Here is a 13,960-nt window from a genome sequence, read left to right as displayed (position 1 = left end):
TCACCTAACATGCACCTGGCCATGTGGTCTAGACAGGAAGTTCATGACGGAAGTTCATCCAAGTTTTTTCTGTAACTTTGACGAAAACATTTATAAAATGAGCAGAGTGTCTCTGCGATATGAAATATTGAGACAATGTATATGGTGCATGATGGAAGATAAGTTACCACTTGTTCAATATCCATAGTACCAATTTACCAAACTGTGCATTTTATGTGTGAATTGCATCGTTTAAATGGGTTAGTACATTTTCTTTTTCATGATCATGGTTCTTATAGTATATACCTAGGGTCATTAAGGTATAACATGATTGTGTAATGGCAGTTTCTTAATGGTCTGGTGACAGTGCCACTGCTAAAAGGTTTACCATGGAAGTAAGCTATGGATATTTTTAAATGAGAGTAATTACAGTTCAACCACAAAAGGATTATTGGCCCTGGGATAATAAAATTGATAAGATTAATAAAGACGCCCATTTGCTCCCCAAAATGAAAAATATATAGCAGGATATGTGTCCCCATACTAATGATATGATATGCCCAGAGATGGCCAGACAGTTCTAGTTTGAGCCTCTGAGTACTGCATGCAGGTTGCATGCTGTCGAGAGGTCAATATGAAAACAGTTTTTTCATGTTTAGATTTAGTTACAAAATTAGACTGGCCACAAGTCTCTTGTCCTACCCATTCATGAAATATCTATCAGGAATCAAAGGCCCTTACCTATACAGTCACAAGTAAGGTGGATAGCTGCATTCAATAATCAAGTATAGATGTATTATAGAAATGAAACTAATTAAGTCACTAATTCATATAACAGGATCCTTCATAATGTACATTAGAAATTATGGAATTTTTAATCACAGGGTCTCCTGAAGTCTTACCAATCTTCCACTTCACAGTTTAAAGTTTCTTCAAATACAATGTACTTATAAATTTTAAACACATTCATTTATAAATTACATCACAAGAATCATCTTTCACCCCAGGTGTAAGAAAAGTACGCTTTTCCTGCACACTGGTCTGTCCAGTGGTTTTACCTATGCTGACTCAACCCACCTGGCACACCCAATGCCAGATGACTCCCATGCTGTTAATGACAGCTAACAATTAATGCAACAATTATATATTGTCCATGTAAAATTTGATAAAAATCAAATGCCTTGATAGTTGCTCCTCAGCCCTTATCGTTGATTTCTCAGATTTATAAAAAATATAAGTTATTGAAAATACAAATCTTGACACTACAAATGATAAAACTAAACCATAACTTTGTTGTGCATCTTTGAAATGTCATGACAGACCATATTTTTCTGCACTTTGTCTAATTACACTACTGTAAGAATTTATTTATTTATTTATTTGGGTTTTACGGCGCACCAACACAGTATAGGTTATATGGCGTCAAACAGGACTACAAATTTTGGTTTCATATCACATTTACATCGAAATAAAAACATGAGGTATGGAATCAAAATTTGCATACCTGCTGGAATCACAAAGTTACAGCAAAACCAAGTGTTAAGACCCTATTAGCCGCCTCGTACGATCATGCAAGGGTAAGGCAGTGGTTCCAATTCTTTTCATACACAGATCGTCCCAGAACCACATGAGGCTACTATGATAAAAGAGTGTAAGAAAAGAGTGCTTCAAAGAAATTTTTCATTTCTGCTTTATTTGTACAGTTATTTATAAAATAGGGTATACTAAGAAATACTGACCAATATAAAAAGATAGGAGTGTGGAATTGATCTTTTGCTGGGCTGTTTTGACAAAATTGGACCTCAGACAAGTTTTCCTAATATGAATCTTAGTGAAAGTCACAATTTTGATTACATTCAGAAACAAAAAGTATCTTTAAAAAAGATACATGGCCGCATTAGTCAATGCACACTTTAAGCTACACAACTCTGCACTTTTACATACGATCGGGTATTTATAAAGCAAAACAAGATGTAGTTTTTAAAGTAAGATTTTCATGTTTTTTATGTAGAACATGTTTTTACAGAACACATATTTTACATCATAATTATATTAATCTAATACTAAAACTAAGGAGGGGCCGAATGTGGGGGACGAAATGACCAATTTGAAATCATCAGGGGATACGAAATGACCAAAATGGGGACGAGTTGACTGGGGGACGAGTTGACTGTAAATTCTAGTTTATGGGAGATCACTCGTATCAGAGTTGCAGAATTGATTCAATACCGAGGGGATTCAGGTTTATGACGCAAGCTATTTCCACAGGAGTCTTGCCACGGATTATACTGTGTACAGCTATTCAGTCAGTAAATTTTCAGTGAACAGCCCTTTGAATAATAAGTAGTGCTGCCCAAATTAAATTATTTAAGAAATAAGTTACAGCAAAAGAGTGTTTTAACACTATTTATGCACTATGGGTGGTTATATGTTAGGCTCAATAATTTCATGAGGGCACAAATTATTTGTACGACGTATTACCGCCAGAGTGTATAAATAGTGTTAAAACACGGTTTTGCTATGAATTATTTCGATTCAAATATGATCTTAATCTAAAACAGTAAGAAAATTATATTAGCGCTCTTTCTTTGTCGCAACAAAAACATTGACGTCACTGCACGTTAACGTGACGTCATTCTAGCGTAAGAGTGTTTTAACACAGAAAAGCATAATTATTAGAATTGGATTTATTATACAGTGATGTGAACATTTCTGTCACCATATTTAATCTTTAGAAGGAAAATGGTGTTACTATTTTTATCAGAACTATGTTGTTGTATCGTGGATCCAGGTTTTATTCTTGTATCTGGCCAGTGGGTAAATGACTTCTTAACCATGACTTCCAGTGTAATCATAATAAGGCATTCTTTTTCAAAGGGGGATATTTTCAGTATCCAGTCATACGGGATTGTACATTCTAACACGATCCGATTCATTTTCCTATTAAACAAAGAAGGCAGAAAACAGTGAATTATCACACAGCAAATCACTGTTCTGACGTCACAATTATTACGTCATGGCGTCAAACGTCACAGCGGCGCGCTGGAGAAGAAACCGATTAAAAATGGGCAAATATTTAATGAATGTCATCAAAGCTGTACTTAAAAATCCTTGATAACGTGTAAGAATCGAAATAATATATCTCATTTAGTGATTTGCTCTTGAATAAATCATTGTTGTCGTTCAGATGCGTATTATTATATCACTTGGGCTCCGCCCTAGTGATATAATTCCTTGGCATCTGAACTCCAAACAATGATTTATTCAACAACAAGTCACTGGATGAGATACTGTGAAATCATTTTTATTCGCGTAGGACGAATTTTTGCGTATTTCGCGCTAGGACCGATGCGCGAATTTAAGACCGCGCTATTATTATTTTTCATTATATTTTTCATTGCTAAAATTGAAAATGCTCGAATTAAAGCCCGCGCGAAACAGTCATTCCTCACGTTTGCGCGAAATTTCATGCCAGCGAATTTAAATGATTTCACAGTATATTATTTCTTAAGTAAAGCATGTATTTGACAGTAGATTGCTGGTAAAGATGATGCTCGTTTACCAAAAGTTTATGTGATTTTGTGATTTAATGATAATTAAAAAGTAAAACATTGAGGAACTTTTAAAAATAATTTCAGGTATGAGGTACTTCATTGGAGTAGATGTTGGCACTGGATCAGTCCGTGCGGCTTTGGTTCAGCAGGATGGTAAACTTGTCACTGCTGCATCTAAAGAGATTCGAATCTGGAACCCAAAGCCAGACTTTTACCAGCAGTCCTCAGAAGATATCTGGTCAGCAGTTATATTTACAGTGAAGGTATACAATATTTTTCCTGTCATTAGGGCCTCCATGGCTGAGTGGTTAAGTTTGCTGACTTCGAATCACTTGCCCACTGATGTAGGTTCGAGCCTCACTCAGGGCGTTGAACTCTTTATGTGTGGAAGCCATTTAGCTGGTTTTTGGAAGGTCGGTGGTTCTACCCAGGTGCCTGCCTGTGATGAAATAATGCACAGAGGGGCACGGGGGGGGGGTCTGCCTCCAACATCAAAGCTGGAAAGTCAAAGTATCATGACCTATAATTGGGTCGATGGATAAACCCCACACCCCTCCAAAAAAAAAAAAAAAAAATCCCTGTCCTTAGGTAGAAGATATATTTTGTTGTCATCTTATGGGTGCCGTATATAGAAAGTCAAAATTATAACCATACACTGCGTTGGATAGTTCTAAAATAAATGTTTGTTCAGGTTAAGACAGGAGTTGATTTTTCTTGACTTTTAGTAGTTCACATAACTGAGTTTAAACTGACAGGTTTTAGGATGTGAATATTATATACTTCCGTATGTGTACCATATAGCTTCACCAGTTTCATGTTGATTTATCTTAGCAGAACAACCAGATACTTTTTGTTTTTGTTCTGTGGTAATTGTGGTCTATTTATTTGTGTTTTTGTTTGTTTGTTTGTTTTGGGTTTAATGCCATTTTTCAACAGTATTTCAGTCATGTAACAGCGGGCAGTTAACCTAACCAGTGTTCCTGGATTCTGTACCAGTACAAACCTGTTCTCCGCAAGCAACTGCCAAATTCCCCACATGAATCAGAGATGGAGGATGAACGGTTTCAGACACAATGTCTTTTATCAAATCGTCACGGAGAACATAAGCCCCTCCTGGGGATCAAACCAAACACACGACCCTGCGATCCGTAGACCAACGCTCTCCCTACTGAGCTAATCGCAGTTAGACAGTATGTTTCCAGCAAATAGTCTGTACCAGTATCACTTTGATAATGTTCTGAAAAAGGGAATGCTTATGACCTCAAAAGCTGCTAGTGGTAAAGTACCTGTGGCAGTCCTACTTTTAAAGGTTTTCACAGTAAACATCTATCTACACACAGTACACTTACCAGAACTTTTATGTCCCCCCCCACCCCACCCCCCATTTATGTGGAGGGGTGGGCATATAGTGTTGGTGCTGTCCATCCGTACATAAGTACATCCGGAAGTCTTGTGTGTCCAACTCCTCCCACACTATTAGCCTGATCTGCTTCAGACTTTCACAGATGAACAAGTTTGATGTTTAGATGACCATAAAGGAAGGAATTTTTTATGTGAATATTTTTACTGCAGTTATGGCCCTTTGATAGTTTTTGCTATATAGAGGATGGCACAGTATGTTGGGGCATCCGTGTCCTATGGACACAATTCTAGTTTCAATAATATTGGATGGAAGAGTGGGTATTCAGAACTGATGCTCTTTGGCTTAGTAGTCAGGTATTTTACCAATAGATAACTGTTTCTGCCCTTGTTTTATGTTGTCATTATATTTATTTAAGAGTGTATGCAGCACTGGGGGCGTGGACAAGGATGATGTGGGAGGAATTGGATTTGATGCCACCTGCTCATTGGTTATCAGAGACAAGCAAGGAAAACCTCTGTCTGTTTGTCCAGAAGGTAGGTCTACAACATATTCCCTCTGGCAATCTCTATTTACAAAAATGTTATCAAATGTTGTTATTCCCTTCTTTGTAAACCTGCTTCAGGTCCAAATTTTTCCCCGAAATCTTGTGTGTCCAACTCCTACCACACTGTTAGCCTGATTTGCTTCAAACTTTCACAGATAAACAAGCTTGATGTGCGGGAAGGAATTTTTCCTGTGACTATTTTTACTGCAGTTATGGCCTTTTATAGTTTTGCTATAGATTATAGAGAAAATTCTTGTTTGTCCATCTGTAATGTCTTGGAATCTTGTGTGTCTATCTCCTCCAACACTTTTAGCCTGATTTGCTTCAGACTTTCACAGATGAACAAGCTTGATGTGCAAGATGACCATAAAAGAAGGAACTTTTGCTGTTACTATTTTTACCGCCCTTTGATAGTTTTTCTGGAGAAAAATCTTGTGTGTCCAACTCCGCAAATACTAAGGATATGCTTGAAAGTTTCTCAGATGAAGGACCTTTATGTGAAGATGACTATAAATAATGGTCTTTTTTCTGTGGCTAATTTTTTCTAGAATTATGGCTCTTTCTTAATTTCTCAAAATAGGCCATATGCACAACCTTATCTGAATACAATTTGCTTCAAATTTGTAGTCGAACATCCTTCATGTGAAGATGGTCTTTACTAAAGAGTTTGTAATTTAGAGGATGGCACAGTATATGGGGGCATCCATGTCAAATAGACGCACTCCTAGCTCAGATTAGCAAAACATTAACCACATTATCTTTTTTGCCGAATTTTCTTTGAATGGCCTTAAGTTTTGAAAAAAAAAAGTATGATGACCTAAGATATGATTTTCAGTCTGTACATTTTATGCTTATTTACTTTGTTGTGTATAATATCCAGGAACCCTTGACTGTGATATTATCATGTGGATGGACCACAGGGCTTCAGAGGAAACGGACCTTATAAATGCTACCAAACACGGTGTGCTGAAATACACAGGGGGCGGTATCTCACTGGAAATGGAGCCGCCAAAATTGCTCTGGCTTAAACAGGTATGCATGTACAATCAGACATTAATGGACACTTCCTGTAGAAGTATTTTATTCACTAAACGGTGCTTTTCCATTTGTCTTTAGATGAAGTCTGACTCTGATTCTAAAAAAATGAAACTCTTAAGTAAATACAAAATACGAAAAAAAATCAGCATTCCTTTCCTTTGAATGCCTTCAAGAATTGATACCTTGTTTAAGTTACATCAGTTAAAGTTCAGCGTTCATAAGAACACAAAATTGAAGTGTGAATTTTGCATTGTTACCCCCCCTCCCCCCCTCAAACCCCACCCCAACCCCAACACACACGGACCAAAAAAAACAACATGGCTATCAGTTATGTGTTCTCTTCCTCTGATCTAGAACTTTATTTCCCCGCTTTTTGGAGCACTTGTTGAATTTATATTTTAGCTTATTTTATGAAACATTTTCATAATGCATGTGTCATACAATGTTGACATCATTCTTGTTTATTGTGTGAAGAAATATTCTCAGACTTTCAGACTTTTTTTGCAGAATTTGAAAGAGCAATGCTGGGATAAAGCAGGTCACATGTTTGACCTCTGTGATTTCCTTACCTGGCGTGCAACAGATTCCCTCACAAGGTAAATGTGTAGATGTTTGTGACCTTTGTTCTAATCTAAGATACAGAAATTTGATTTGTTCTTAAAGACTGAATTTTATCTGTGGTTGAAACCACAAAATCCTTTCTAATTAGTCCGGATTTCACTAATTACACAGTTTATACCAATTTATTTTTAATAGCTTCATTGAAACAAAATCATCATGAGTTACTATGGTAACCATTTCTTCATGGAACAGCACTGGTAGGATCAGAGTACTGCTGCTTGATCCACTTAATCCTTTATAGTTTTTAGCTCGACTATTCGAAGAATAGTCTAGCTATTCTACTCACCCTGGCGTCGGCGTCGGCGTCACACCTTGGTTAAGTTTTTGCATGCAAGTACATACAGCCATCAATTAAAGGCATATAGCTTTGAAACTTATTTTTTCTTTTTCTAGGTCAATTACCAACCTCTCTGGGTCAAGTCCCATAACTCTGACATGTATTTTGAGCAAATTATGCCCCCTTTTGGACTTAGAAAATTTTGGTTAAAGTTTTACATGCAAGTTACTATCTCCAAAACTAATGCAGATATTGATTTGAAACTTCACATGTGTCTTCGGGGTTATAAAACTAGTTGATAGCAGCAAGTCCCATAACTCTGACTTTCATTTTGGCCAAATTATACCCCCTTTTGGACTTAGAAAATTCTGGTTCAAGTTTTGCGTGCAAGTACATACAGCTATTTCTAAAAGGCATGTAGATTTGAAACTTATTTTTTCTTTTTCTAGATCAATTACCAACCTCACTGGGTCAAGACCCATAACTCTGACATGTATTTTGAGCAAATTATGCCCCCTTTTAGACTTAGAAAATTTTGGTTAAAGTTTTACATGCAAGTTACTATCTCCAAAACTAATGCAGATATTGATTTGAAACTTCATTATGTGTCTTCGGGGTTATAAATCTAGTTGATAGCAGCAGGTCCCATAACTCTGACCTTCATTTTGGCCAAATTATGCCCCTTTTGGACTTAGAAAATTCTGGTTAAAGTTTTGCGTGCAAGTACATACAGCTATTTCTAAAAGGCATATAGATTTGAAACTTATTTTTTCTTTTTCTAGATCAATTACCAACCTCACTGGGTCAAGTCCCATAACTCTGACATGTTTTTTGAGCAAATTATGCCCCCTTTTAGACAGAAAATTTTGGTTAAAGTTTTACATGCAAGTTATTATCTCCAAAACTAATGCAGATATTGATTTGAAACTTCACATGTGTCTTCGGGGTTATAAAACTAGTTGATAGCAGCAAGTCCCATAACTCTGACCTTCATTTTGGCCAAATTATGTCCCCTTTTGGACTTAGCAAATTCTGGTTAAAGTTTTGCGTGCAAGTACATACAGCTATTACTAAAAGGCATATAGATTTGAAACTTATTTTTTCTTTTTCTAGATCAATTACTAACCTCACTGGATCAAGTCCTATAACTCTGACATGTATTTTGGGCAAATTATGCCCCCTTTTGGATATTGAAAATTCTGGTTAAAGTTTTACATGCAAGTTTCTAACTCCAAAACTAATGCAGATATTGAATTGAAACTTCACATGTGCCTTCGGGGTTATAAAACTAGTTGATAGCAGCAAGTCCCATAACTGATATGCATTTTGGTCAAATTATTCCCCCTTTTGAACTTAGAACTCTTTTGATATTTAACCTTTTGGGGTAATATTTTCCTGCTTCTGGGACAATATTTCGAATAGTCGAGCTTGGCTGTCTTACGGACAGCTCTTGTTGGTTAAATACTTCTTTAATTGCAAGATCCTGGCCCCGATTTCACGAAAATACTTAATTTTGCTAGTTGTTTAAAGTACTTTAATTTGCTTCAGATTTTTCTTTTCTTTTAGAAGCAAATGAACATGAATTAATAAATTAATTAACAAACAAATATTTTTGTGAAATTGGGGGCCTTGTATAAAATATACGTTTTTCTTTAGGTCTCCACAGATGGTAGCGAGAACTTTTGAAATTTTGAAAAGAATTTTAGGAATGTCGATTTTATGATCAATAATGTATTTTTCCCATTGTAAAAATTAGGCGAAATCAGTTTTGGAAAAATAAAAAGTACAGAAATTTTACAAAATTTTACTATGGAAGCTAACATGAATGTTTTTATAAAAGTCCATCTACAGATAAAGCTTAATGGGCCAAAGAAGTGGCAACACTTAGCATCTAAGGATGTTCGAGCTTCTATTCTGTTATTTAGAGGATGGCACATATGTGGGGGCATCCATGTCAAATAGACATGGACAAGTTCATTATAGAAATTTAGCAGAATATGGGTTAAGAAAGATACACTGTAATATTGTCAGGAAAACAAAATCTTTTAATAAAGTAACTGAAATTCCTAAATAATATGTTTTTGTTATTCAGATTGTTTTGCTAGATTGTGGGGACCAGCTAGATTTGGAAGGACCACTAGATTTTAAAACTTGGTTGTTCTTCGGGTCACTGGGTAAAATATTTAGTGTGAACGTCTGGTTTTTATCATTGAAATCTCTTTACACAACAAAACAGAGATGTTCCAATGTAAAGTATTATTTCTGCAGATCTCTGTGCTCAGTGACGGCAAAGTGGACATATACTAAAGATAAACAGTTTGATCCACAGTTTTATAAATTAATAGGACTGGAAGAACTGTGTGAGAAGAATTTTGAAAAAATTGGTAAGTTACATTTTATGTTGAAACTGATTCTGAAAAGTAGCCCACCAGCTTAGCTCAGTAGGGAGAGTGCAGATCTATGGATCGTGGGGTCGTGAGTTCGAGCACTGGGCGAGGCATATGTTCTCCATGACGATTTGATAAAAGACATTGTGTTCGAAATCATTCGCCCTCCACCTCTGATTCATGTGGGGAAGTTGGCAGTTACTCGTGGAGAACAGGTTTGTACTGGTACAGAATCCAGGAACACTTGTTAGGTTAACTGCCTGACGTTACATGACTGAAATACCGTTAAAAAACAGCGTTAAACCGACAACGAACAAACAAAGATTCTGAAAAATCATGCATTTCATGTCCACTAAATTTCATAAAAAAATTTAAGGTTTTGACCAAAAGATTATTTTGTTGGGAGACGAATTTGTGAATTTCAACTTTTGAACATAAAATGAACTGAAATTATATTAATTTTGTTCCTGAATCGATGCAACCATAAAATCCATGAAATTTAATCCCACATAATGTTAATGTTTTTACAGTAAGTTCCCTATGATTTAAAAAGATTGAGTTTATTTGTTGAATTAATATCCCCACTCCCCACCAAAAAAAAAAAAGTACAGAGCAAGAACTTTAAAAGCTCTCAGTATTGAAGACCTGGGAGGCATATTATGTTTGAACTGTCCATCTTTCATTCAGTTCGTGCATCATTCACACTTTCTTGTGTACTTAATTCCTACAGTTTCCATACAGTTTAAATGGAATTTCATATACATCATCAACATGAAGTGGACATGCACATATTGAGCACTTTTATGTTGGATTATTTTTAGCTCACCTGAGCCAAAGGCTCATGGTGAGCTATTGTGACCGCTCAATGTCCGGCGTCCGTCGTGCGGTGTGCGTCGTGCGTCGTCCGTCCATCAGCATTTCCTAAAAAAACCCATCTTCTTCTTGAAAATCACTGGGCAGAATTACACCAGACTTCACAGGAATGATCCTTGGATGGCCCCCTTTCAAAATTGTTCAAAGAATTGAATTCCATGCAGAACTGTGGTTGCCATGGCAACCGAAAGGAAAAACTTTAAAAATCTTCTTGTCCAAAACCACAGGGCCTAGGGCTTTGATATCTGGTGTGTAGCATCATCTAGTGGTCCTCTACCAAAATTGTTCAAATTATCCCCCTAGGGTCAATTATGGCCCCGCCCCAGGGGTCACATGGTTTATATAGACTTATATAGGGAAAACTTTGAAAATCCTCTTGTACAAAACCACATGGCCTTGGGCTTTGATGTTTGGTATGTAGCATCATCTAGTGGTCTTCTATCAAGATTGTTCAAATTATCCCCCTAGGGTCAAATATGGCCCCGCCGCGGGGGTCACATGGTTTAGTAAGAGTTATATAGGGAAAACTTTGAAAATCTTCTTGTACAAAACCACATGGCCTAGGGCTTTGATATTTGGTATGTAGCATCATCTAGTGGTCCTCTACCAAGATTGTTTAAATTATCCCCCTAGGGTCAAATATGGCCCTGCCCTGGGGGTTGCAAGTTTTACATAGACTTATATAGGAAAAAGTTTAAAAATCTTCTTGTCTGAAACCACAACTCTTAGACCTTTGATATTTGGTTTGTAGCATTGTCTTATGGTCCTCAACCAAAATTGTTCAAATTATACCCCTGGGGTGAAAAGAGGCCCTGCCCTGGGGGTCCCAAGTTTTATATAGACTTAAATAGCAAAAAGCTTTAAAAATCTTCTTGTCAGAAATCATACGACCTAGGCTTTTGATATTTGGTATGATGCATTGTCTAGTAGTCCCCTACCAAAATTGTTCAAATTATGCCCCAGGGGTTAAAAGAGGCCCCGCCCTAGGGTCACTTAGTTATTATGTGAGTTATATAGGAAAAATACTTAAAAAATCATCTGATCCTATTTCCAAGACTATTTAATTATAATTACCTGATGACCTCAAGTAATATGATGTCACTTGATTGTGACCTTGACCTACTGACCTGCTTTCTTGTTTTTTTAAGATACAGCCTTGAAATTTTGATGACTTACACAGTTTTGCACACAAATCGTAGAACTGAATTTCATTGACCATGAATGTGACCTACTGACTTTCTTAATATTTTATCATCAGTTTGACATTTGAAACATGTAGCTCATATTACAGTAAAACACTGCTCGCTCGAGGTCGCAAGGGGATGAGCAAAATGCTCGAGTTATCCATGGTTTCGAGCGACCCAAACATTGACCAACATACGAAGAAAACTAAAGTTTGTTTTACCAACTGTCATTGGGACCGTTTGCAGAGTAAACGGTGATGCGTAATAATAACATACTTGTGACATATTTCAAAAACAAATGTATTACAAACGTTATCTATTGATAGACGTTTCAATATATAATTTGTAAATGGCACATGTGAAGAAAAACTAAGATTTTTTTTTATTCATCAACAAGTGCATATCATAATTATCGTCTGAATTTTATGAAACGGCTATATTATTTCCTTCATTTGCATGCAAACAATTGCTGATTAAAATACTAAGATATCATAACTATCTTCTCGATCCCGCAGACAAGATGCTTTAAGTAATCAGTAATTGATCGATATTTGATCAATAAAACTTTTCTTTAAGATTTTATCAATAATTATTCTCATCATAAGATCATACCGACAAACAAACATTTAAGATAGTCTGGGAATAGACTACGCAATTTTAACGGTGTGTGAAAATGTTTAATTAACCGACACATTCTGACCGCCGAAGGTGTGATGTGAAAAATTTTGACACCTCTGCTCGAGTTAGCCAGAAGTAACAAAGAGTGAATTAATACACAGGGACCAGGTGTCATGCTCGAGCGATCGAGTTATCGATGCGCGACCCAGCCATGGTTATATCACATAGAAAATAGAAGGAAATCGGCCGGGACCATATGAATTGCTCGAGCGAGCCCGGGTGCTCGAGTCATCGATGCTCGAGCGAGCGGAGTTTCACTGTACTCAGGTGAGCGATCCAGGGTCATCATGACCCTCTTGTTTTTAGTTTTGCTCCTTTTTAGCTCACCTGCACCAAAGGTTCAGGCTTTGCTATTAGTATATGTTATACTCATTGTCCACAATTTACATAAGCATGTTCTTCTCTGAAACTACTAGTCAGAATTACACCAAACTTGGTCTGTAGCATACTTGCAAACTTATCTCAAAATAGTGTTCAAATGGGTGCACTTGGCCCCTTGGGGCTGCTAGTGCCAAAAATGGTGAGACCTTTAAATAACTTCTTTTCATGAACCATTTGATGGATCTTGATCAAACTTGGTATGAAGCATCATTATATGGTCCTCCTGAATTTGTTTAGATTGAGCCACTCAGCGCCTTTAAGGGGCTGCTGCAGCTAAAAATAAAAATACATTGAAACAACTTCTCTTGAAGCACTCGATGGATCTTCATCAAACTGGTCTGTATCTCATTATAAGGTCGATTAAGAGGTTGATCATCAGTTTCTGATAAAGACTAATTAAAGTGTTTTAGTAAAGACATCAATGATAGGCGATACAATGTCTGTCAACAAGACATGAAATCTGAAAACAAAGGAAATGTCATATAATAAGAATAAGAATAACAGACTGATCTGAAGTTTCAACAGTTACTGTAGATGCTGAAAAAGGAGGTTGGGTAACAGAGCACACAAAAACAACCTTAAAAAGTAATCAGCAAGTTGGAAGAAAAGTGGGAAACTATAGACCATTAAAAAAAGTCTAGCTTTATATACCCAATATTGTATTGACAAGCAATAAGATGCACTAATAACAATGAAAACTGTGAATAATTTCTTTTTACAGATTTGGTGGACGATTCAGTAGAAAATAATCATAATTTTAGCCATGCCATGAGAAAACCAACATAGTGGTTTGCGACCAGCATGGATCCAGACCAGCCTGCACATCCACACAGTCTGGTCAGGATCCATGCAGTTCGCTTTCAAAGCCTATTGCAATTAGAGAAACTGTTAGCAAACAGCATGGATCCAGACCAGCCTGCGCATCCGCAAAGCCACTTTGTTGGTTTTCTCATGGCATGGCTCATTTAGTATTTACATACGAGTATGAAATACATGAGGTGTTTAAAGTTTTTAAACACAAACATGTATTTCATACCAATATGTAGAACACTCAAACTGTAATGGATTTTTTGTTTCTACA

The 13,960-nt window shown here is 36.6% G+C and overlaps 1 protein-coding gene across 6 annotated transcripts in view; it reads left to right on the top strand.

The window, feature by feature from the left end:
* The window catches only part of LOC123524283 (FGGY carbohydrate kinase domain-containing protein-like), a 69,181-nt gene that overhangs the window by 3,712 nt on the left and 51,509 nt on the right, over positions 1–13,960 (top strand). For all 6 annotated transcript variants that reach the window (XM_053539025.1, XM_053539022.1, XM_053539021.1 and 3 more), the window contains exons 2-6: positions 3,618–3,796; positions 5,312–5,429; positions 6,321–6,472; positions 6,986–7,074; positions 9,645–9,760. In XM_053539025.1, coding sequence (XP_053395000.1) covers positions 3,618–3,796; positions 5,312–5,429; positions 6,321–6,472; positions 6,986–7,074; positions 9,645–9,760 — 654 coding nt within the window. The remainder of the gene's footprint in view (positions 1–3,617; positions 3,797–5,311; positions 5,430–6,320; positions 6,473–6,985; positions 7,075–9,644; positions 9,761–13,960) is intronic.

The sequence above is a fragment of the Mercenaria mercenaria genome, chromosome 3 (assembly GCF_021730395.1).
Source record: "Mercenaria mercenaria strain notata chromosome 3, MADL_Memer_1, whole genome shotgun sequence".
Lineage (NCBI taxonomy): Eukaryota > Metazoa > Mollusca > Bivalvia > Venerida > Veneridae > Mercenaria > Mercenaria mercenaria.
This window is presented reverse-complemented; position numbering and strand designations above follow the sequence as displayed.